Source organism: Canis aureus, chromosome 19 (genome assembly GCF_053574225.1).
Source record: "Canis aureus isolate CA01 chromosome 19, VMU_Caureus_v.1.0, whole genome shotgun sequence".
NCBI lineage: Eukaryota > Metazoa > Chordata > Mammalia > Carnivora > Canidae > Canis > Canis aureus.
This window is the reverse complement of record NC_135629.1, coordinates 35,852,709-35,878,392: the sequence shown is the minus strand read 5'-3', so window position 1 is coordinate 35,878,392 and position 25,684 is coordinate 35,852,709. Positions and strand designations below refer to the sequence as shown.

Sequence of the window (25,684 nt, the reverse complement as noted above, 5' to 3'; positions counted from 1 at the left end):
AGCATTAGATACAAATTAAACCCTCAAAATTCAACCAAAATGTCACGCATATGCATGAAACGTGAATTTCTTTTTCTGGATGCCCTAAGCCATCATTGTACTCTGTGCCCACATCCAACTTTGATGGCCATGAACACCATCTCTGCTAAACACACACATGACTGCGCCAATTTCATAAAATGATTTTAATAGAAAAGTACAAGGTATGAACAAAAATAAATAATCTTTATCTCATTTCTAGCCCAGCAAATTGTACACTGCATATAAAACTGATCTAAGCGGCAATTTTCCTCATTTCTTTTCTGCTTTTGAAATACTGAGACAGCATTTTAATGAAATCTTCTAAATTCAAATTGATACATTTTTTGCTTTAAAAAAAATCATACCAACCTTTAATCATTCTACATCCATTTTTTTCCAGTTGGCTAACAAGATGTTTCACTAAAATAAATTATCCAATCATCAGGTTTAAGTGTAAAGTTTGTGCAAACAGGTAAATCAGAAGATTCATTTCCTAAGTTTTAATTCCTACATTGCCAAATGTTTCCTGTATTAAAAACTTATTTTATCATCTTTCAAAACATGGCATCTGGTTTTCCCCATTCCATAGAGACAGGGGAGACTAAAGAATACTTTTTTTAAAAAAATAAATATTTTAAAAGTATACTTTACAGTGATAATGCGGTATCTTAGACCTATGCCTTGGTGCATATTTGCATTATATATATGCTTCAAGTTAGAAGTACCTTTTCTATCTGTCTCTATTTATATTATGCACCACTCAGTCTTTGGGGACCGTTTTTGCTAATGACCTTTTGGAGTCAGCCAGTACCAGTCTCTCATTTGGAGAACTCATCCTGCTAGAGCGTCATTTTTTATAATTCCAGTGGCTTCAATAATGCTTTACAAAAACAAATTGAAAATTGGTACAGGCAAAATCATACGTGAAAAGGGTTTGGGGAGGCTACTAAAACATATCCAGTGCCAGTCTCAGGAGGTCAGCAGCTCGAAGAACTGAACAGATAAATCGGACTAAAACCTAAAACAGTCTTCCTTTTTTACTTGAGCCCATAATTACTATTTTGAACATGGCTCTGTTTGCTGCTGCCTATATATAAATTTTTTGTTAATTTTCCTGTATTGGGAAGATCTTGAATGCACTCCAGGATGAGAAGGAAAAATATGCTGACGCTCCTAAATGAAGTATATGTTTTTGCAATAAAGAACACTGGTCAATATACAACTGAGGAAAAACTGAAACAGATGTGAGTCCTAGAACCACAAGCGTTTGAATTTGCCCAGAAATGCTATTTTAAACACTCTATATGTTGGTCTACTGTTTTTTTGTGGAATAATGCATTCTTGGCATCCTTAAAAGGTTTCAATATGTTACAAGGTTATCCGGAAAGAAAAAAGCAAAGGGCTAACGTATCAATCTGGGCTGTGCGGCGCTGGCCAGATTTCGGTGTACATTTTCAGAAAGCACAAGAACTCATATTAATTGCACTTAACACAACGAACCTTTTAGTTTCCAATGAGTTTCATTCTCTCCAGACTGAGGCTTGCTTTTCATAGAAGTACTTTCAAAGGGGCATAGAGACAATACGTCCATAGTAACTTCAAACAGAGAGGTGCAACAGATGCAGTGGTAAACACAAATAGACTTTTGGACTAAAATACTGGTCATGGATAAAAGCATGTGCCTTTTCAGTTCTTCTCGGAGATGTTACAACAGCAACACGCTCTAAAACAATTAAGTTACATGCATAATGCTAAAAGAATGTGAGCAATCCTATAACCAGCTTTAAGCCATCTGCTTGATTTTTTTTTTTTTTTTTGAGGAACATATATAGGAAAGAGAATTCCCCTTTTGTTCCGTTACATATAGAAATCTTTTGAAGCTTCCAAAGTTTGGTTTTGGTAAAACTCTCTACTCTTCTGTTATTCTGACGTGTAGTCACTCTAAACTATCCCTCATGGTTTCTCAAAAAACCTCCACATGAAGTATCTGAAGGACAATTGAAACCACTTACCAATATACAAGTAACGTTTTATTTTATATTCTATCTTCCATTTGGCATAAGCCTTTCAATGTTTGTTTTTTAAACCAGTGAAATATACAAATCACGCAAGACAAGAAATATGTACATTAAAAGTACAGAATAAGGCCATAGAAGATATACATAATATCTGAATGACAAGTAGAATATCTTACATTAAATAGTTTCTTTTAAAAACTAGGATTGTTAAACTCAACTCTCTTCATAAACATGAATCACTAAAAAGGAACAAAATCTGGTTTAGCAAATAAAAAAAAAATTACTTCATGGTTTTTGTATAATAAAAACCAAAAAAGTGACATTTTAAACTAATTAGTGCTTTTTAATTTCAAGATCTTCTGCTTGCAATGCACTGCAACTGAGAGGACGTGAATATCTTCGTGCAATAAATTAAAGAGCCACAGGTGGCAGAGGTGATCATGAAGGCCACCGAGCCTAGGAGGGTTGCAGGAGATATGTATCTTTCCAAACTTTTAAAACAGCGTAAGTCTGAGATAAGAACACGTTTGATGGCACTTTTAGGAAAGAGGTGTCCTTTGCTTAAAAAAAAAAAAAAAAAAAAATTTATAAACTATGTATGTCGTGAGCTCCATTTTCCTCACAGACTCAATACTGGTACTAGCAGATCTAAGAGGCACTGGTTTCCACTCTACAAAATGAACCAAGGAAATGGAAATGTTGACAATGTTTCTTGAGTTCTGAATCTCTCTTCATTCCTATGTCTATGACAAATGAGTAATGCCCTTTCTGGAAAGCGTACCGAAACGGAGGTTAGAGAAAAGGGGGTGGCGCAGGGATGATAAAAGAAATCTTCAAACCAACATGCATTATCAGTTAAGACCTTCCAGATTCCTCGGAAAAAACAAGTCTGCTTCGTGATGCTCCTAGTGTGATCGCATCGGGGCCACAGCCCAAGCTCAACCTGGAAACCTTTTGGAAAAAATCCCAATTGGGTTGCAATGAAGGACAACAATGCTCTAGACCAAGAAATAACCCCAGGGTAAACTACAGATCACTGGCTGCGCTGAGATATAATTATATTTATATTTATATATAGATGTGTGTATATATATATATGTTATGTACAAAAGACTTTTGAGATATCAGGCACCATTAAACCACATCCCCCCCCTTATAAATGCAACTGTTCAAGTACACTAGGAACAGTCTTAGGGTATACCTGCAGTATAATAGGAAAAGCTGGAGTGGATAGTCTACACACAGGATCACGAGAATGAAACGCTGCAACACCTCTGGGAACTCTGTTAGCCGTGTAATGTCATTAAAACATTTAAAACTACTGCTCCTCAAAATAAAAGTTTTAGGGGGAAAAAAAATCCCTAAGTAGCAAACTGTTTCCCAAGTGGAGCTTGTAATGATTCATTTCCTGTCCCACAATCAAAGGGGACCCAGTGGAGCTGCCGTTTGGCAACGTGGCCAGCATCACATCGCAGCAAAGGCAAGGAGGAATCAGAGAGGACTTGGGGGCGAGGGGGAGGGCCGATTTCACTTTTCTCCCCTCACACAGGGCTTCTGCTCTGATGCAGCGGCCGACCTGCACGCAGTTACTTTGTTGTCTGGGCTGAGGATCTGTGAACGGAATTCGCTTATTATTTTCATCATTATCATTTATTAACCAAGCATCCCTAAGAAAATTACAGTATATTTTTCTTTTTCTGTTCAAGCCAACCTCCCCGCCTCTCTGCAAACAAAAAAAGTCTAGTACCCGGAATCATTTGGGGATCCTTTTCCAATCTGATCACCTAATTCCTGTAACAGAATCAAATCGGTATCTTGATAGAGGCATTTTTAAGGTTGTTTTTACCTTCCGGGGCTTTCCTCCCTGTTCCCCAAGTTTTCAGTAGCTACTAGTACAGGACCATCTGCAGGTAAAACATTTGATGAAAATGACACAAATGACCTATCTTCGAGGGATGTGAGATTCTCGCTGTTATTTTTTAAATTACCATTTTGAAAATGTTTCGGGCTGGCAGCCCCTAGGGAAGGATGGGGTGGGGTCTCATTTTTCTGTTTGTTTCTCAAGATCTCTCAACTTTCCCCAGAGCATTTACAATTCATTTTGGTCACAGAAGCTGAATCATGCATAGATTTGTACCACCCCCTTCCAGCTGGATGCTACCTGTCCTGTATTTGACCCCGCAGTTGAGAAAAAGAAAGCATATTTCCTTTCCCTTCTAGATGCGCACACAGGGTACATGTAATCCCCCCTCATCCTACACCATCCAAAGAAGTCTTGTCTTACCTTTTCAAAGATGCACAAAATAAATATTTGTCTTGGTTCCCACCCACCCCCATTATTGCCAAATAATAATTATAATATTAATAATAAACCACAGAGTTCTTAGATGGGAACAGAAAAAAAAATGGTTCCGGTTGCAATTCTCAGGGGAAAATAAAACAATATTAAAAAAAAAAAAAAACCAGAATCACTGTACTTTCTATAAATAAGTGGGTCCTGGGAGCGGGGCTGGGTGACAGGCGGGCGGCGGGCGCCCACTATTTGCACACGAACTGGTCCACGATCTCCGTGCACTTCTTGCACTTGACGTAGCAGCACCAGTGGAACTTGCAGTGGCAGCGCTCCGTCTGCACGGTCTTGAACTGGTCGTAGCCGCGGCCGCAGCACATGAGCTCGCAGCCGTCCATGCCCTCGGACGTCTTGTTGCACAGGCGGCCCTGCGTGCCCAGCGAGCCGGTGCTCTCGTTGCGCACGCAGTAGTCGGGGCTGGGGTCGATGTAGACCAGGTCCTGCGTGGTGGGCGAGTTGAAGCGGCTGTTGACCTGCACCAGCTTGCCCCGGCTGTTGAGCCGCATGGCCGCTGCGCTGTCGTACTTCTCCTTCAGGGCGTCGCCCACCTTGCGGAAGTCGGCCAGCTGCAGCCAGCACGTCTTGAGGCTACACGAGCCCGACACCCCGTGGCACTTGCAGGCCACGTCGGCCAGGTTGTACACCGTCTGTGGGGAGATGGGACAGTCAGCGGACGCGCCATCGGGGCAGGAGCCAGGGCCCAGGCGGTGGCAGGTTACCAAAGCTCCGCTCCACCTTCCCCGTGGAGCCGTGGTCACCCGGCCCCGCCAGGGCCTGGCCTATACCCTGTGCCACCAGAAGGTGCTGTCGCCTTCTCTACAGAGTCTACAAAAATAAACAGGCTCTGGGCCCCTCACTCTTACACTCCGTCGGGCTAAACAACCCGCTTTCTTAAATGGGAACAGGAGACCACTCTGGTTGCTGCTGCTTTTCCAAGAAAATGTTACAGCAACTAATTTAGACATCCTGAATGCTCACCCCATAGATTACTCACAATTCTCTCCTCCATCACCTGGATTAATCCCCTCAGCCAGCCTCTGGGAGAAGTGCTAGCTAGTGTGTGCCCATTTCACAGAGAAGAAAAGTGAGGCCTATATAGAGTTGACTTACTTACCCAGCCACTGGAAGGTAGGGGTGCCACGATTTGAACCCAGGCAACTGGGCTGCAAGCTCATGCTCAGTCACTTGCCCATGGGCACCCAGCTGGTTGGTAAGTGGGAGGGTGGAGAGGGTGTCCAGCCCAAGTGGGATCAGGGTTCCAATATTAATCAGTTATTACTGCTGTGTGCCAGGCACTGCCATCAGAGCCTTGATACTATTTACCTCCTTGAATCCTCCTAAATAACACCATAATGGATTAGATGATGCCATAGTGGCACAGAGAGGAAAACTGGCCTGCAAAGGCCACACAACTAGAATGTGGGGAAACCAGGCCTGGATCTCAGGTGCTCTCACTCCTACTTCCTGCACAGTCCCCAACTCTACTCCCCGCTGCCTAGATGAGAGCATCTGCACAGGAGCTAGGCTGATAGCGTGCTGTCCTAACTGTGCCCCTGAATTCCGGCAACGGGCCTCACTTCTCAGAGCCTCCTCTATCTGTGAAGGGGAACTGTAATGTAATGGCGCCAACCTCACGATATTGTTAAAAGGATAAAATTAGGGGATAAAAGGAAAGTGCTTGGCATAGGGCATGCAATCAATGAATCTGCTCTTTCTCCAAGGTGATGAGCCCACGGCATCTGGGTGCCGATCCTGGGCTCTCACCAGGTCACCCTGGCCTCCCAGCTGCAGTGCCCACTGGCCTGACCTCATGGCACTGTGCCCAGCAGCCTGGGAGGTGGTGGCCGCCTATTTATAGTCCCCACTGCCCACAGTTCCTGTGCTGGTCACCCTCCAGAGTCGGCGTAGTGCTGGCATGCTGCAGAGGGCCTCTCAGGACCCTGGAGCCTGGAGTGATCTAGAAGGCTCCTTCCATCCTGAACACCACACCAAATAGCCACCTTTGTCCTCTAAAGATTCATAAGGGGCTTTTTTTTTTTTTTTTTCCAAAAGTGTGGGGGGGCACAATGTACTCCCTTGGCATAAAGAGTTTCAGGCACTCAGCTAATGTGCAGAAGGGTTTTGCAAATGTATTTAACCTTTGCTCCCCTTTGAGGAAAATAAAAAGCTAATGCCCCAAGGCGATTCTAATAGGATTTCCTGGCACAGTGTCCCGATTTCGTCCTCTCCACCCCCACTGTCCTGGAGAAAAACTATCTTCTACATGTAACCTCATCTGTCAGAATCCAAGCTCAGCTCACTGCTCAAATAATAAAACCTACAAAAAGAGCTCACTCACTTTTCAAAAATGTAGATGTTAAACGAAATTCTGATAATATTAAAGGTGCTTTTCCAACTCTCCAAAACCCCCATTCTCTACTTGGAAATCCCTTGACTGTCTCTCCTTGGTTGCCAGGCCCCAGATCATTTCTCCTCATGAGAGGAGTCAAAGAAATCCCCTACATGGATGAAAGTACCCAACATGAGCACAGTGGGGCCCAGAAGAGCCAACCACATCTCTGTCCTGGAGGCACTTCTGGTCTAAGGCACTGGGCACACTGTATGCACAGAGTAATGTGATGTGTCCCCTGTGAGGACAGGGCCAAGCTTTATGGGCTCCCACAGAGCGTGGGGCTGACATGCCCATTATGTGGCCTTGGTCAGCTGCCACGGGGAGAGACAGCAATGGGAGGCTTGAGAAAGGAGAGGCCACGCTCCCTCTGGAGCAATAATCTGACCCCTCAGGCCACCAGGGGCAAAAAAATCTGCCCAGTTTAGTCCTTCCCCAACACCTCCAACGTTTACCATCAATGTGAGAAGCTGGGCTAGCCGGAATCGTCTAGATCATCTTCGACTTCTCTGTTCCCTAACTTCTGCATGTCTCACAATTCAGTTAGGATTTATCAAGCACTTACTACAGGCTGACACTAAACTCCACCCTTGGACTGAACTATTCTTATTTTACTGGTGAGAGATGGTCAAGCACTGGCAACTCTGTCTGGATCCACCTCCTCTATGATCCCAGTCAGTCCTCCTATAACTCGGAGTGATAGTTAATGCCATGGCCATCCAACAGATGTGGAAACGTGGAAACTGAGGCTCACACCTAGAAAGGCACAGAATTGGATCTTAACTTAGATTTCTTTCATTCCAAAGCTGATAGCCCTTTACCTTTGAGCTGTGACGCATGAGTTTAATAAAAACGTGCCTGGGCCTGTATCTCAATCCATCAATTTTCCTCCATGGCCATGAAGCAGTTCTCTAGGGCCTCAGTTTCCCAAGCTTTAAAAATGAGGGTGTGTGGTTAGAGGGTTCTAAGGCTCCTCCCAGTCCTCTATATTTTACTCTGTGATTATCTTCCCTTTTCCTCACCCCAAAATACAGAAGAGTGAAATCTCTGACCAGAAAGTTCCTGGCACCTACCTTGGGTTCTGTGAAAAAATAATGACCCTGGTTTTCAATGCTGCCAAAGTTAAGAAAAGTTTCACCCCTTCATTTTAAAGCAGCCATAAAGTGCCATGTGTTTAACCGCAGGGAAAAAAAGGGTCTTTTTAACTATTGTGGAGAAGCTTCCCACCAGGGGAAGGAAAGAGTGGCCCCAGAAGGCTGGTGACCAGGCTTGCGAAGCTGGGCTCTCTGGGCCCTTCTGAGTGACCCTCTCTTCTGTCCAGAGCCACCCTCGATCGGCCTTGATGGGCAGACCTATAAAATTGCTGTCGTTTTCCTAGAGAAGCGCCTTAAACAGAACAAAACCCTCAGGCCTGCTCTCTAATGCCAGGGGAGGAGGCAAGGAGGAACCAAGCCAGGGGGTCGGGGAGTCCGGGGAAGGCCGGGTCCCCCCACTGGGCACCCCCCGGGGTAGGGAGCTCCGTCGCCCCAGGGGAAGCGCAGCCACACACACGTCCCAGGGGGGAGGGCGACCTTTATGCACATCTTTGTCTCTGAGCTGAGCTGCCCAGTTGCACTGGGGACTAAGGACAGGGGCCCAGAAAGCTCCTTGTCAGGCAGCATCAGGCGCACCTTCGCGGGCGGGGCGGGGCGGCGCGGGACCCCCCCCAACCCCCGGGCCCGCAGGTGCCCCGACTCACCCTGCGGCCGGCCTCGTTGTTGTGCAGGTTCATGAGGATGCGCGCGCTCTCGTACGAGCCCTTGGCGTGGATGCGCTCCCGCTCGCGCGCGTCCACGAACTCCTTGGCGAAGCGGTAGCCGTAGTCGATGTTGTCCCCGCAGCCGCCCCACAGCCAGTCCCGCGGCAGGTCCTTGGGGCGCGCGGCCCGGCTGCAGCCGCAGGTGGAGAGCTCGCCCTCGCGGCACGCGCGGCTCATGGCGTTCACCACCCCCGCGGCGCTCACCGCGTACGTGAAGGCCGTCTCGCGGCTGCCTGCGGGCGGGACGCGGGGTCACCGGGCGCCCGCCCCGCCCCGCCCCGCCCCGCCCGCCCCCGGCAGGTGCGCGGCGCCCGGGACCCCTGGCGTCTCCACTCTGACCCCGAGGAGCCAGAGCCCCGCGCGGGCGAGCGCCAGCCTGGCTTTGCCTCCAGCTCCTCCAAAGTCCTGGAAACTTCCTTCCCAAAACTGCGCATGAAAGAAGCCATTGAGGGCGAACAGAATGTGGGGAGACTTCCTGACACTGATTTGAACGTTTGGGGTCATTCTGAGTTAGCTCGGGCAGGGCCGCAGAAGTGGCCAGGCCTGGAGTCTCAGGCCAGGGCGGGGACCTGGGGCCTGGCTCCCCCTGCTCCATCACCACGCAGGGCCAGGCCCCTGACCTCCCCTTTCTAATCTTTTTTTTTTCTTTTAGTTTTTTTTTTAAGATTTTTATTTATTTATTTATTACAGACAGAGAGCGAGAGAGAGACAGAGACACAGGCAGAGGGAGAAGCAGCCTCCATGCAGGGAGCCTGCTGTGGGACTCCATCCCGGGACTCCAGGATCACGCCCTGGGCTGAAGGCGGCGCCCTGTTCCTGGGGTATCAGAGCGAAGCTTGGCCTCTTCTTACACCCCAAGTTGCTTTGGCCTGATACTTATTCAGGAAGATGGCAGTGGACTTGTAAAGCAGCCTGCTGCCTTAGAGGCTACTTCTGCAACCCAGCCACCCACCTGCCCCCCTCGCAGAGCCTCTGCCTCAAACTGTTAGAATCAATCGCAAGCAGGAAGAAAGCACAATCTAAGGGGAAAAGAAGAGTCTTCTCCTTCCCCAAACTTGTAATGTCTACTTCCTGTAGTCCCATTTGTCAGAGGGAAAATGGAGGCCATCATAGTCTACTTTAACTTTCACGCGTACTTGGAGACACTTCTATGGGTAACAAGAAGCCACTTGATAAAAATGTAGTGGTGCCAGAGAGAAAGGGTTAACCGCCCCCCCCTACCTGGGGTGGGCTGAAGCTGGGCCTGAGGGGTATGCTGGGGCACAGGGGCCTCACTTTCTTCAACTATAAAAATAAGACTATTGAACTAGATGTCCAGGAGGGAGAAAAAGGCCGCTTTTAGTGCTGAAATCCCTATATCAGAAGTTTCTCCAACCCTTAAAGAGCTTGCTGACCATCTTTTTTTTTAGCGGGGGAGGGAGGGGGTGGTCCAGCAGAAGAACAGCTGACAACAGGACTCAGCCCCAACTAAAAAGGTCAGCCTGAGGATGCCTATGCCAATTCCAGAATCCAGCAGGCTGCCCTTCCTGGGACTTGAGCTCTATACTTCAATCCACAGACATTTGTGATTCCTCCTTCCAGGAACGGTGAAGGTTCCCAGTTACCACAGACCTACCCTCCCACAATTTAAAAAATGAATGATTTGAGGAGCGTGCTGGTGGTTGGCAGGAAGATCCAGAGAGTTCCTAAGGGGTCTTCTATCTAGCTAGCTCAAATTAGAGAGGCAGAGCCCATCAGAGAGTGGAGAGAAATGAGGTGAGCAGAAAGATTCTGAAGGGAGTTATTTGAGGATCAACACTGATAGGACAGAAAATGTGGTCCTGGATGGGAGACTTGTAGAATAAGGCAGTAGCGAGAGGAAAACAGATAAACCATCCTCTGGAGCTAGAAGAACCTAAGGCACTGTCCTGTGAGTAGATCGTGCATAAAAGGGCTTTTATACAAAACCCAATAATGCGTTTTTTTTTTTTTTTCCTAATGAGTCTACCTTGAGCATTTCCTTTTTTACCCTGGAACACAAACCTGGTGGAAATCTCTTAAGCCACTTTGTCACTGCAGAGAAAACGTCAGTTTGAAAAGTGCTCTTTGGCGAGTAGCCTGTGGACACAACCATGCTGTATGGAATACTGCTGGTTCAGTTAGGTTTCCTTCCTGCGAAATCTACATCTATTTGGATCCTCACACCCCTTAAAAATGGAGCCTTTCTTATATATCTTTTCACAGTGTGGAGACAAAGAAGGGACGTAGACAAAAGCTGGAGGAAAGGTTAGCGTGATGAAAAATGAGAAGTTTCCAAAATGAAGAGTGGGCCCTTCACCAGCCAATTGTGTACAGTGCCTCCCAGGCAACTGGCACCCTAGAAAAAATGAGTTAAAGAGGGATGGAAGTGGCAGCCTGAGTTTCTCAGACACTGGCCCCATCACAGGGTCAGATTCTCACGGGCACAAACTGCGCTCGGGTCCCTGGCATACTAAGTGCTCTGGAGTGGGCGTTAGCGCCCGTGTGCATAAGGGCACGCATGCACGCACGCATACACACACACACCCCTTTAAGCATCAAAGGTGTTTTAAATTTTCCCTTAGCTCCTTCTCTTCAAACAGACTCTTAAATAGAAAACTGAAAGCCAAGTAAATTTCCCACTGTTGGGGTTGGGTCCATGTTTCCCTTCCACAAAACTCTACTCTGGTTTTCCTTCTCTCTGTCTCTTTTTTTAAATAAATAGAAGAGAAGGCCCCATCCGTGTTCCACCAAAAGCCCAGCAGCAGCTTCCTGACCCCAGAACCTGGGGGACCTTTGGCAAAGGAGGATGGTGGGCGCTCTCAGATGCCCAGGATATCAGCTAACTTGATGGTAGTATGTAGCAGGGCTCCCTTGGAGGCTGCCAGGAGGTTTTACTCCCACCCACTTGCCACCAACCCAGACGGGAGTACCACACAGCTGAGGACCAGACACTGTATTTGCAAGGGACAATTAAATATAAGCCTTTGTACCAAAGGTTCTGCTTGTTCCCTGAGGAAGCAGGCTCTTTGAATCTTGGACCACATTTTAAATAAATCTCTAGCAGAACTCAAATCCACTTAGCAAATGATAGCTTATTCTGAACATTTTGGCCCAAAAGAGGCTACAAATGAAGAGGACCTTAAATCAAAGTTGTGTTCGAGTCACTACACAGAAAAACTGTTCCAATGGGTATTTTGCCTCCTGGTTACCATAAAAAAAAAATGTATGGCTTTTGCAAACTCATATACATGTGAAAAAATGCTCCCTTAGTTTGAGAGGAAAGGAGCTTAGGGGGAATATATAACGCAAAGGTGAGAAGGGAAAGCTGACAACTTACCATTCTGATACAGCTAAAAAAAAAGAAAAAGTTTTGAGCTTACTCACAATATCACAGTGCAGAAGGGAATCTCCACCACCCCCAGTTAACTACATAGGGCAGTCCTCGTTCAGGGAAAGCTCCTGTGTTCCTGCCGCTCAACTCCTGGATTCAGATCCCAGTATATACATTAGCACATTTTAATCATTAACAGGAAGGACAAAGCCCTATGAAACTGCCAGGCTGAGGGCTGCAGACCATTTTGCCATTCAATTAGAGGAATGGCTTCCAGTCCTGTATTATTTTAGTATATGAAGTCGCTTGGCTCAAACATCCACTGACAACTCTTTTTTGTTCTCAATGAATGCACTTTTCAGGGTTTTTAAAAAAGCATTTTATCCATCCGTGACGGATATTAAGCCAACTTTTTTATCTTCAGTCAGTCTAAACAGTTAATTGCTTTGATAAATGGCTTCTTATTTTAGGAATCACCGCGGTCATATTAATTATAAGGGCTTGTTTGCATAAAACTAAATGGACCTAAAACATTCTCACTAGAAAACACACATAGGATCACATCTGTCAGATAGTATCCTATGCTATTAAGCCAAACCAGAGGCAAACTGATTTTCCAAATTCTTTGCCTTTAGCCCCATTTTAATGCCACCTCCTCCCTGCACGGAATAACAAGTTCAAGGATACGTTTAACATAAAGAATCTGACTGTGAGCAATACATTTAAGTTGTTTTTTTTTTTTTTTTTTTTTAGTTTCTAGGCTGAGATCTGAGGCATGTGCTTTTTATATCAATTGCCAAAATCGCAACGTAAATTGGATCACTTCTAATTAAAATTCTTTCTGGGACTAAAAATAAAGTTTTAACATATATATCTCTATGGCCTCAGGAAATATCTATATTAGGAAAATTAAAACCTTATTCACTTCCAACATAGCCAACATTCGAAAGATGACAGTATTTAGTTTGATACGTGGGCCATTTGAATTGTGGCTTAAGAAACTTCTAACCGTTAAAAAGAGTTTTGAAGCTTAAAAGGATATAAATGACTCATCTTTCCTCACCTCCTTTTGAGAAACCAAATTAAGCGTTCTGCTTCTCTTCTAAACAAAATGCTTTTAAGAAAAATTGAGTGTTTGGAAAAACGAAGGTGTCTCTGATGCTTCCCTTCTCATTTGGTTAAAGCAGCCCAAAACTTATTATAATCAAGGTGTGGGAACAGGAATTAACGCGCAAGTAGTTGTAGTGACTAACGTTCCCCAGCCGTCAGCCTGCTGGGAGATTCCCTCCTTATCAAGCTTGTAAGTACACACTGAAGCCCCCCCCCCTTTTTTTTCTTTTTCTCTTTCTTCAGGAGAACACTTGATCCGTATTTAAAAAATATGTTAAATGGTTTCCTACCTATCTGCATGACCCTGCCAAAAACGGAGGTGTTATCCACGGTGCTGCAGTTCCACCTCCGATGCCGGAATTGATACTGGCACTCTTTGATGCCCGTCTTTGCGCCTTCTCCAATGTACTGCATGTGGTCCTGATACAAGTGGCACAGTTTCTTCTGTCCTTGAGAAAGTCCTGCCAGCTGGCTGCAGAGAGGCTGCGCTCCTATGATATATACTTCTGACATCTGAACAGGGTTATTCATACCTAGCGACCTAAAAAGGGGAGGGGGGAGATGTGCATTCAAGATTTACGTGAACTCTTGAGGTAGGCCCCCTGAAAGCATGTCAGCAATACATAGTTTTAAGCACACAGATGCTTTTTCTCTCCTGCTTGTCCTCATGACAAAGTATGAGAAGGGCTTCATAAAACTTCTCTGTTTCAACTGCACTCAGAAAACGGAGGTATTGTGTAGTCCCCACCCCGCCATCTGGCTCCCCAGTTAGGTTTTCACTCCCTTCTTTGCCCTCATTGCCATATACCTGAACCAATATTTCCGAAATCACTCAGAAGAGGGGGGAATGGCGGTTTTTGGGGACGGGCCTCTGACATGAGAGAAAGTGACTCACTTTGCCCCACAAATTGGACCGATGTGCCTTGGAAATGTATGAATGCCGAAAGTAGACACAATTAGACACGGGGAGGAGATAGCAGCTCCCTCTGACCGATGGAAGAACAGGGAGACAAGTATAGAGGCTGCAGAAAATCCACCATGTTCTCTGGACATTTTAAAAGGGCTCCTTATGTGATTGTGAGAGACCCAAGACAGGGTATCCAGTGAATACAAGTCATGTTTGACAGTCAGAAAAACGCTGTTCATTTACAGGGGAAAAAAATATCCAGAACACCGTCAAAAATAATCCTCTGGATATACTGCAGTCTGTCTACACGGGCCCCTAACCAGGGAGAAACGCTCACTTAGGGACGGTTGACTACTTCACGTTCACCTCCTTTTGATCAGATTTCAAGCCCCAGTCCTCGCCCACTTGCAGTGTAGCTGTCTTCCTAGAACACTCTGCCTACCTCAGACCCCGAAGGTTAGTAACCACAATGACCAAAAATAAAAGCTGGAACTGACTTTTACTACCTCGAGGTGGCAAAAAGTAAACTTTATAGATAGGCTCACAATTATTAGAGACGTGAATTTCGGTCCCCTTTTATTACATGATGTACTACAAGCAGACATCCGAACAAGGGCCTCATAGAAAAAGGTGTAGATTTATAGGGTCGCATTCCCTACGGAGCTACAGATTAAGCCTGACGATATTAACAACTTAAAAAAAAATCCGATTTCCAGATATACAAACAAATCATATTAGGCACGTCTGTATTAAAGGCACTCAAACTCATGATTCTGCTTTAAATACTGCAGCATCGTACACATGAATCTTTTCTTAAAAAAAAAGAAATAAAATAAAACAAAGCATATGTACTTAGAAGGAACTTACCACCAAGAATTGGCTTCTATTACAACCTGGGCGAAGGAGAAAAATATGGCCAAAGCCATTAGGAAGAACTTGGAAGACATTGCACTTCCAGCCGTCCCCAAAGCAACTCCTGGCCTTAATATTCCAATCGACTTCTGGAGAGGGAAGAAAGGAGCAGATGTTTATTGCCTCTCAGATAATTTTCGAGCATACAAGTTTAAACAACGGAAGCATCCGGGGTCTCTTAAGTTTACTGTTGATTGACTGCGCTTCTCCTCCGTTGAGTTTTTTGATGGCAAGATATAGGCAGTTTCTTTTTCCAAATTAATCCACCCACGCAACCTCACCAGGAAATCTGATTTCGCTGGGATCCTGCGCGCGGGGCTCGCCAGCGATTACAAACATGTCCCAATGCTGTGGAGCCAAAGCCCCGGTGCCAAGCGCTGCCTCTCTCCTGCTCGGCCGCTTCCCGCACCCCCTGCTCCCCTCTAGTGCGCGCTCTGCGGGGTCCCCGCTCGGGAATTCACTCGGGAACCCGCAGCCACCCGCGTCCGCTCCCCGACCTGGGCCGAGCAACAAGTGGAGCCGGAATTAATTCCATGGGCGAGAGGAGCGCGAAGGCGAGTGGAGCACGCCGCCGGCGGCTGCGGAGGAGGCGGGGTGGCCGGCGCGGGGGTGGGGTGGGGGTGGGTGGGGGTGGGGAGGGGGCAGGACGCGGGAGGGAAGGGCAGGGGTGGGGGGCGAGGCCCCGGGGAGCGGCGCGCGCGCGAGTGCCCAGCTGGGAAATGCAGCTCGGAATTAACAGCGTATGTTTCCTAATCAGTTTACAGGCCGCTCTGGGGGGGAAGCCGCTTCCAGAGGGTGTGGGGAGGGGCGGGAGGGCAGCCTGGGTTTCCTTAGGACACTGTTCCACCAGATTGGGGTGGGGTTGGAGACGGGGGCACCGGGGATAACGAGAGAGATGTGCTCTCCCAACCAAGGAAGCGGGAAAACAGTGCCCTCTCCCCTGCCTGAGGCCTCGTCCTCCGAGCCAGTGTACCCCCCAGAGAAGGGACAGCACCCCGGAGGGAAGAAAGGAGTCCGAGCCCCCGCTGTCCCGGGAGAGGATCCAGGATCCCTTCCCTGGCCTCCCGCGAATTCTGGTTTCTCATGTCACTCCCGCCCCCCGGCTGCCCCCACTCCTGACAGCTGCCACGGGGAAAGAGGACAGGAAGCCAAGGGGGGCTCGTTTCCTTAGGTCCGGGGTCTGGGGTCGCGGCCCCTTGGCCATCGCGGCGCTGCGGGTCTGGCCGTGCAGCACCTCGGCGCACCGGCCGGCCCAGCTCACACGCGGTTCGGTGAGCCCGGAACGGCGCGGGCGCAGGGAGAGGCCGCAGCGCGCGCGAGTCCGCCCTCGGCGGGGCCGGGGATGCGCAGGCTCCCGCGCGGCCGCGGAGCCCCTGGGTTCCAAGGCGCAAAGGGTCGCGGCGGCGCAGCCTCCCGCCGCGAGGGCTTCCAGGGGCAGGGGGTGGTGGCCCTGGAAGCTTTCGCGGCCGTGCCTCCCCACTGGGGACTTCTCCACCTGTAGGCGGCGGGGGCGCGAGGCCGTGGCGCGTGCGGGTGGGAGGAGCGGGTTTCCAAAAAATCCCCTTTTACGTTTCTGATCAATGTGACCCGGCCGCGCTGCGCCGCCCGCAGCCCCCGAGGGAGCCCCTTCCTCCGGGGGGGGGGGGGGGAGGACGGGGGAGGAGAAAGGTGAGCCTCCTCCCGGCGGCAGAGGAGCCTGGAACGTGCGCGGGCGAAGGGGCTGAGGGGACCCAGGCAGCCGTGAAAGCGCGCTGGGGCCCAGGAGCGTGCCACGGCTCCCCCGTGCCCGCGGTCTCCTTGACCAGGGGAGCTCCGGGCTTCTCCAAGAGGAAATGCTTGTGCGGTCCCCGCGCCCGCTAACCAGGGCTCCGAGCCCTGGGCCCACTCCTTCTCCAAACGCCGCAAGGCGAGGGGCGCATCCCGGAGAGTAGAAACCTGGGGTTTCCCCAGCCTCGGAGAGAGGAGGCTCGGTCTCCCTCCCCACCCCCGCCCGAAGTGTCAAGTTTCCTCCAGGGGAGGGGGTGCGCTGCGAGGTCTGCCTTCGCGCGCGGCCCAGGCTGCAAAGTCGACTCTCCCCCTCGGCGGCCAGGGCCGCGCGCGCACACGCACACTCGCAACCACACTGCTGCACGTTCACACACTCAAACGCATTCACAGACACACACGCACCGACGTGCTTCCGAGACGCCGGCGGGGAAGGCTGCCGCTGGCCGCGCGCACTTTCAGAGCTTCCCGACGGGCGGGGCGCGCGGGGCGGGGCGCGGGCGGCGGAGAAATTGATAACAGATTCGGCGGATTACAGCGGATCTCTTTGTTAGAGGCGAAGCCACACAAACCGAACCGACTTTGGGCCCGATGACCCCGGGGAGAGTCCGCCCGTTCCTAACTGGGAGTGGGCCGCTGGGTCTCCCAGACGCGGGTCTCCCCAGCTCCAGACTGGGGGTAGGCCAGGGGCGTCCCAAAGGGGATCCTGCAGGAGAGCCCTTCGAGTCGCGTCTCCACTTAACCCCGCGTGCTTGCCCGGAAACACCTTGGCCCTCTTCCCGCTCCAATCCCCGTGCAACCCCCCAAAAGGCCCCACAAGTCTGAAGGGCTGAAAGAACTCACAGCGAACTCCCTAATAAGTAATACTTAGACTCTGTAGGGTAAACACCCCTGCCTGTTCACCAAGAGATCCGATCCGAAAAGACGGTATGAAATGAGACCTCTCCTGGAATGGTCACACAGGGGAGTGTGTGGAAATAAAAGTTCTGGGCAGAAGCTGAGTTTACCAAAGAACGGGCTAAATGTTTTCGAACACTTTCAGGGCCACGAGAAGCCCACTTAGGTAGGGATCCTGACGATCTGTTCCCAGCAGGCGATGGGGAGGAGGATTGCGGGCACTTGAGCGGTTCTAGCGCAGGGGAGGGGTGAGGTGGGGGTAGGGCAGTGGAGCGCCCTGTTTCCAAAGCCGGAGCAGCTCTACGCAGTGATGCGGATTCTGTTTCTCCAACAAAGCCTTCACAGTGGATTGAAGGTGTTCTAAAACCTTCATCAATTGGGGTGCGGACTGAGGGTGATGAGGGGTGAAAGAGAGGAATCCATCACTCTGGTTGGAGGAGGTTCCCAGGCCACAGAAAGCCTCCGAGCGCGCAGGCTGCACCCAAGTCCTCAGCCCCCTGGCCCCTAAAGAGAAATTCCACAAAGGCAGGAAGAAGATTCTTGACCCTCACTCACTGGTACTACACCTCATTCAGTCTGGTCATCCCCTTCCACTAGGCTTTTTTGCGTCCAGGGTCCCCCCAAGTCTGGGAGAATGGAAATGAAGAGCGAGACCAGCTAAGGAATCAAAAATGAGTTCGACCTGGGCTCATCACGGTGGCTAAAAGGATAGGAAACTGCAAGAATCTCTGCTCTTGGTGGGAAATAAACTGTTTTCTCCACTCTGATCTCTCTCCAAAGAAGAGTAACAGTAACAGAGAAAATTGTGGGAGATAAAGGCTGCAACCACAAAACTGGGATGCCCTGCCGCAGGAAGTGCCAGCAGAGAAGCCGAGCGGATGAGGATGAGCTTGGGGCCACGGATGGGAGGGAGGTTCGCTTTTGGGGAACAGACCAGGAGGTAGGGCGTCCCTAAGCCTCCAGCTTGGGCTCAGGGGGACTGAGGCTGCCCCTCACTGCTTTGTTGTGTCTACAGCGCTGCCTATGTGTTGTTTGTGTGTTGGGGGGGGGGGGGGCGTTGGGAGAGAGACAGAGTTCTAAGGTGGAGAGAGCTCCTTGTGCCCAGATCAATGCAAGGATTGCCTGGGCTCAGGACTGAACAGCAGGTCGGGAAACAAGGGAGTCTCCAAAGGAAGAATGGTGTCCGAGCCGGGTTTTGTTCCCTATCTCCCCCACTTCCATCCCCAGACAAGTCTCTTCAGACGTCAAGACTTTATTTCTCTCTCTGACACACACACACAGAGACACACACACAATCACTTACACCTTCCTCACACAGGCTAACTCCAAAGACAGGCTCTCAGCTCCAGCCAGAGGAAGAGCAAAGTGAAGGAGAAAGAAAATTAAAGATCAGTTCAACCCACCCCCCGTCCAGAGGCAGTTTCAACTCCACTTTTTAATAGAAGAAGAAATTGAGGCCGAGAAAGAGAAAGCAACACTCGTCTCCCACAGACAGCACGGGTGGGAGCGCCGAGGCCGTACCCTAGGCCTCCTAGGGCGACGCTCCTGTTCCTACGCCCTGGGGAGGAGGTAAGCCCTTCCTTCCACTCGCCGGGGCCCCGTTTGCTGGGTCGGACCCCTGCCCCTTCTGTATTGCGGCGGCCGCGCAGTGCAGCTTGTCCTCCGGGGGCCTCGGAGGGGCCCTCCCGGGAGAGGAGGGCCTGAGGGTCGGGAAGGACGAGCTGAGCCAGAGGTGGGAGGGAGAGGCGAGCAGCTGACCGCCCGCCCCAAGCAAGACTCCCAGGCGCCCTACCTCGAGGCGGCCAACAGGGGGCAGCCGGCACCGCACGGCGAGGATGGAAAGGCAGCGGGAAGAGCTGAGCTCCGAGCGCACGGCGCTAACCCCTTGTGCGCCGGGGCGCTCGGGGGAGGAAAGGCAAAGGCCTGGGACACCCGGCCCAGTCCTCCAGGAGAGGGTCCTCCTTTGTGGGCCCGGCGGGATTAGGGCTGGCAAGCCCAATGCCCGAGAACAACTGACCCTTTCGTCCCCTTGCCCCCCCCCCCCCAACAACACGGAGGGCACGGATTTACGCACTCGGACACAGTTTCCACCGCGTCTCCACCGCTCGCGCGCTCTCAGCATTGCCCCCTCGGAGCTCCCCTGGCAGACGCTGTATACAAACGAAATCTCCATATCAGGTTGGAGCAGCGGTGAGCCCCGGCGGGAGAGCAGGGGCTGAGGAGGTGCGATCCCACCCCTGGCTCCAGGGGGCTTCTCATCAGCGGGTTGTCCATTTAAAAACGGGAGAGGAGAAGGGGCCCCGACGCCAAACTGGAATTGGGAAAGTAAAACAAGGCCGCGGGGTCTCCAGGTTTGGGGTTCTTTTTTTTTTTTTTTTTTTTGACTTTTTTGGGAAGGCGTGCAGGAATTTTGTTTGTTTTAGGAAACCCCTTAATCCCAGTTCCAACCTTCACCGTTCTATTAAAGTAAAATGAGAGACGATCAAGAAGAGTAGAAATAAGGACCGAAGCTCGGAGGACGGAGAAGTTGTTTGGAAAATAACAAGTTATATTGCAGGAAGAAATGTTAACTTCTCGCAAAAGTGAACTCCCGGTGACCCTCGGAGTGTGTGACTCGGCTTTAACATACAACTGACAATTAAAACAAACAAGAGTTCACAAACTGCCCCCCCCCCCCCCCTCGCCCGCTCTCCCAAAGCGGAGGCCCAAATGTTTCCAAAGGACGCGGCGGATTCGGCGCAGGGGGCCGGGGCGCGCTCTCCCGGCGGACGGATTGGAGCCACCGCTGCCAGCGCTCCCCGCCCCCACCGCCCGGGCCCGGGGCCGAGCTCACCAGTGGCGGCTAATAATGCTAATAACGCGACCCGGCTCCCGCGCCGGGGTGCGCGCTGGCCCCCCACCAGGCGCTCTTAAAGGCACACGGCCCGCAGCGCTGCAACCTGGCCTCCCGCCGCAGAGCACCGGGGAAGAGGGGGGCGGTGCACCGCTCCGGGGTGTCGGCTCCTGCTGCCCGGTCTCCCAGCCAGGGAGTCCTCCTCCCCTTCCCGAGCCCCGGCCACACACCCTCTCGGTGCCCGCGCAGTGGGCGCTTCATAAATATTTGTTGAATTGAATCATTATCCTGTTCCTGAAATATACCTAGTAAATGACACTGGTGTTCCTCCGGGCAAAAAGAAGATCATCTGTGAACCGCTCTCGGGGGTTCTGCCCTTGCTTATCCTCCCTTTTTCTCCAAAGTCTAGGTTTGCAGTGACTTTTAGCGGGAGGAGAGGTGTCCCGAGAGACGCAGGCGGTGCGCGAGGGGGGCGGTGGGCGAAGGGATGGGGGTCCCTGCCAGCTCGGCTATGGAGTTCAGCTCCTGGAGGCGGTAGGAGAGATGGAGGTATAGGGAGAGGGGTGTGTGTGTGTGTGTGTGTGTGTGTGTGTGTGTGCGTGTGCGTGCTGGGGGGGGGGTGTCCAGTTAACTTCCAAAAGAAAAAATGCAAAGAGGGGAGGAAAAAAAAAAAAAAAAGTGGCGAGCGTCGGCAGCGCGCAGAACACCTACCTTCATGGCGAGGGGGAGGGGACGCGGCCGCGGGGAGGAAGTCGCCACCGGAGCGAGGGCAGCCGAGGAATCCGAGCGGAGCGGCCGGGTTAAGCCCGGGGGGACGATCCGGCGCGGAGCGGCGGGCTCCTCCGGGGCGCGTCCGGCAGGCGCAGGAAATCGGTGGCGAAGCGGTCCCTGGCGCCCGAGCCCGGGGGCCCGAGCCGCAGCAGCGCCGGGGTGCGCCCGGGGGCCGAGGGGGCGCCGGAGCCCGCGGGCCGGCCGCAGGGGCAGAGCCGGGCCGGCGCGCAACGAGGGAGCCGCGGGTCCGGCGAGGGCGTGCAGGCGACTGTTCCGCGGCGAGGCGCTCCCTCTCCAACGTCCATCAGCGACGGCGGTAATTAGGGCTTTCCAACCCCAAATGTGGGCGTGATTGTGCAAAAGACTTTACAACAAATAATAAAAAAAAAAAAAATTCTTCACAAGAGGGTGAAAAAAATGCCCCAGTCCTCAGCGCTGGCCCGGGGCGGGGGCGGGGGCGATCCGCGCGCCCAGGTGCCCCCGGCCCATTCACACGGCGGATCGTGCCGAACTCCCCGCGGCTCACGCCTCCTGCGCTGCAGCTCCTCCTCTCCGAGTCTGGGGCCGAAGCGTCTGCTTCCCGGCGCTGCTCCTGCGGCCGCGAGTGAGTGTGCGGACGTCTGTGTACACACACAGATACACACCCGCCCCCCCCACACGCACACGCACGCACACACACACACACACTGGAGCTTTGGGGCCACGGAACAATCAGGCGCGCACGGCTTTTTCTCCGGGAGATGCCGCTGGAAACGCACAAGTCGCCATCCGGACTACGAGAGTCAGCGCCAACTTTTGTCCTTTCATTTTAGGGTTTTGGCAAAAGAAATAAAAATAAAAAATAAGAGGAGGGGCGCGAAATGGGTGCAGAGTCGTCCCTCGAAAGCTCGGCGCGCGGCGGCTTCGGGGGCGGCGGGCGGTGGGCGACGGCCCCAGGGGAGGCGCGGGCTCCCCCCTCCCCGCTCCCTCCTCTCTCTCTCCGGGTTAGTCCCCGTCTTTCCCCGCCTTCCCAGGCGCGGGGCGCCCCGGGCGCGGGCTGGGGAGGGGCGAGGGCCCGGGGCCCCGCGGCGGCGGCTCAGCTGCGGCGCTCCATGGCCTGCGCGGCCGCCCACCTCCTCGCTTGGCGCCGGGGCCGAGGGCGGGCGAGCAGGCGGCGGCGGCGGGAGGAGCTGGCTCGGCGGCGGCCGCCCCGAAGCGGACTCTGGGCGGCGGAGGCGGCGCCCCGGAGCTCGCAGCAGCCTTCCACGCGATCCTGCGCCCGCCAGACAGACTGACCGACCGCGGGGACCGCGGGGACCGCGACCCCCCACCCCCCGGCCCTCCTAGCCAACCGCCTCACTCTCTCCCTCTCTCCGGACTCCGCTTTCCCCTGCTGTTCAAAAAAAAAAAAATTTTTTTTCTTTTTTTTTTTTTTTAAGTTGCAGAACCAAAGGCGGCTGGAAAGAGAGGGAAGGGGGGAGAAAAGAAAGAGAAAAAAAAAAAACTCAACTTCGCCTATGCGCATGCGTGGTGAGGCCGGCCTATGACAAACTCCGCAGGATTTTAAAGCCGTACCACGGCTGGGGTGCAGGGGGGGTGGAGTAGGCTCCCTGCTCGAGCCCCCTTCTCTGGGCGCCCCATCCCCCAGGCATCTGCTGGAAGGGAGAGGTGCACTCCGCAGCCGCTGCCCGCCCGCCGCCCCGCTGTCTGCGATCGTCCAAAGCCGCAGACCCTCGGGAGGCTGAACCCCAACTTCCCGGTCTGCACCCCTTGGCTTGCCTGTCCCGGGCTGCTCCTACTGGGGGCTGCCGGGGGGGGGGGCCGCTGCCCGAGCACCGAACCTCTGGGAGGACCTCCACCCCGTCCTCACCCCAGAGGGAGGGTCCCTAAGCCCGGGGCCGGACAACAGGGGAGACGCGCACACCCTGCACCGCCCCAGGGCAGTAGGTTTGGGTCCTGGGGCGCGATTCAGCCCCTGGCTGCGACCCAGCGCACCCGGACGCGACGTGTGGTGCTGCGCGGTGGATCTAGGCGGGTGCCCCCAGGTGAGAAGCTTGCGAAGTTCCGCAAAACCTCCGCAAAACCCGATTCCAGGCGCTGGAACTTCTAGACACTTGCAGACACCTGTGGTTGTCCCTGCAGGGACGCGGTTGGGGGATGTGTGCCCCCCCAAGTCCTGCAGGACAGGGACGCCACTCCCAAACCATGCCTCAGACTGGAGCACAACTCTTGTTCTCCTTCCTCCCCATCTTCCAGACATGTGAGGTGGAGGGGACACACACACACACACACACACACACACACACACACACACACACACGGGATTCAATTTCCGCCATCCAGCAGCATGCACTTGACCTTAAGGCGAAAACTCCTCGACCTGGGTACTTTGGGGGTGGCTGTTTTGTTTTGTTCTTCCAATGGAACCACCCCAGGTCGTGCGGGGTGGGGGAAAGGCTCCCAGAGATCCTGTCCCACCCTTCGCAGCCCCTTCCTGGACCTTACTTGTCTCGGCTGAGGGGACTCCTCCCTGGCCCTGGCCTCCTTTTGCTATGCGCCCCCAAATGGCAGCGTGGGCTTCCCAGGACCAGCAAGAGATAGCTTTCTCCCTCTGGCCTTGCTTTCTGTAGCCAGGGGTGCAGGAAACCTTAAGGAGGGGAGCCCAAGGTCATCAAAGCTGCTCTTGAAACATCTCCCCTTCATCTCAGGAGTCCCATGTCTCCTCACATTCTTTAGGCCTTGACCACTTAATGATGACCTGTGGGCATTTTCCACTTTTCCGATCTAGTCTGAGATCTGCCAGTTGGAGGGGAGGGTCTAAGTGTGCGGGGGTCTGTGCCTGCAGAACCGCCCCTTGGCGGGCCCCTCTGCAGCTCCCTCTCTTGCTTTTTGGCTTTGACCAGCAACTGCCTTCCGAGGTCCACCTGGCCAGAGGAGCGCTTGTGTCTCCTGGGAGGGCAACCCAGCGATGCCCAGGGGCAGCAGTTCAGCCCGCGGGGCTCACACGTGAAGGGCCTGGGAAGTGGCAGGACATGTCTTGTTCAAGAATGGAGCTCTCCAAGGGTGCAGGAGCGGCTCCATGCCTGAGTGTCCCTGAGCCCACAGAGATGATCTTCTTGCTAAAAGAGAAGGGCTGTTAACTTGCTCCCACCCCTATAGTCTGTCCAGAAACACTGGCTACCCAACACACACCTTTTTCTAAAATCTGCCAAACTCGGGATTATCTGGATTTTTGCCTGCTTTTCCCTGGTTGCTGTTGCTTATGTAGACACAGCCTCAAATGTTCTTATTTCCTGCTTTGCTATCTTTCGTCTAGAGGAAGGTGGTGTTAGGTAGTGGTTGAGGGCAGACTCTGAAGTTCCAGTCCTCCTGGGCTATTTTCTAGCTGTCAGATCTCGGACAAGTCATTTAGCCTCTCAGTGCCTCAAGATCCTCTTAAATACACATATAAACACACACACACACACACAAACAAGACAGAGAAATATAATGACCTGTGGCAGGGGTGCAGTGAAAAGGAAATGGATGACCTTGAAAATCAGGCACGTGGCAAGAAAGGACAGCGAGGGTCATGGAGTACTCAGCGTGGGTCACTTACCAGGCACTCCATATGCGCTCTTCAAAAAGCAGCTCTGAAAACAGAAGTTTTCAGACTCCTTTAGTGGCAGAACCGGACCTCATGTGACAAGACCGTTTATAGTCTTGATTTATTCCCGTTGCGGTGAATAGTCACACTTTTCATTGAAGAAATATGAACAGCACTGAGTTACTGGGTACTTCTACAGATGTCACCGGAGCCATTTGCAAACTAAATAATTATATGCCCCCATTTCATCATTCCAAAAAGTTCTGAAATCTCTGACTGATCTGGCCCCAAAGACTTCAGATATGGGATTGTGAATTTTATCTGAACAGACTAATAATGGGCGCGCTCGGGTTTCACCCCACACCGATGCAGTAAGCTCCGTAACAGTATCTTTCTCGGCTCGGACACTAGCACTCAGAGCACCGCGTGGCACCTAGTAGGGGCTCCAAGATATTTGTTCAATGACCAGATGAATGCATGAATGGATGAAAGGATTATTTCCAGAGAAAGATGTCACAGGGAACCAACTAGAAATCCACTCTAAGCCTTCAGTCCAGGGGTGCTTCTCTGGAAAACCAGGCTCCATTGTAAGAGCCAGTACCTCTCAGGGTATTGATGGACCCGGCTAGGAGGTGAGCAGATTGAAAGGAGGGAAACCCATGCGCCCCCCGCCAATTTCACCTAAAGGTTCTTGTTCCGTAGACCCCCAGTCTGTCGAACTCCCCTTGCAGCCCGTGTGCATCTGGGTGTGTGCACTCAGATTGAGTCATCTGCAGACACGCTGGCAAGGCATCACGACGCTCCACTCATTAAAAATGCTTTTGAGTCCGTGGAACAAATAAATCAATATTCTTGGCTGCTCTCCCAACAGGGTTAGTTCACAAAACGGAGCGCAAGATAAGGAATTTATGAACGATCGCATCCCTGTGCCGCCTTTCCCAGTGGGAGAAAGAGGGCCTGGGTTGTCATTCTGGGAAAATCTACCCCCCTTTTATGCCTGGCAAATAATATTTTATGG

At 51.8% G+C, this 25,684-nt stretch overlaps 1 protein-coding gene across 9 annotated transcripts in view; it reads right to left on the bottom strand.

Moving 5' to 3' along the window:
• Window positions 1-170: 170 nt before the first annotated feature.
• Window positions 171-25,684, bottom strand: part of WNT5A (Wnt family member 5A) — a 34,364-nt gene continuing 8,850 nt past the window's right edge. For 6 of the 9 annotated variants that reach the window (XM_077858485.1, XM_077858486.1, XM_077858489.1 and 3 more), the window contains 4 exons: window positions 14,792-14,925; window positions 13,308-13,558; window positions 8,517-8,809; window positions 171-5,036 (listed from right to left, as the gene is read on the bottom strand). In XM_077858485.1, the coding sequence (XP_077714611.1) occupies window positions 4,578-5,036; window positions 8,517-8,809; window positions 13,308-13,558; window positions 14,792-14,871 (1,083 nt within the window). In that variant the 5' untranslated portion in view covers window positions 14,872-14,925 and the 3' untranslated portion in view covers window positions 171-4,577. Of the gene's footprint in view, window positions 5,037-8,516; window positions 8,810-13,307; window positions 13,559-14,791; window positions 14,926-15,333; window positions 15,446-20,635; window positions 20,763-21,041; window positions 21,268-25,684 lie in introns of those variants that run through there. The other 3 variants (XM_077858484.1, XM_077858491.1, XM_077858492.1) reach the window with 3 other exon arrangements.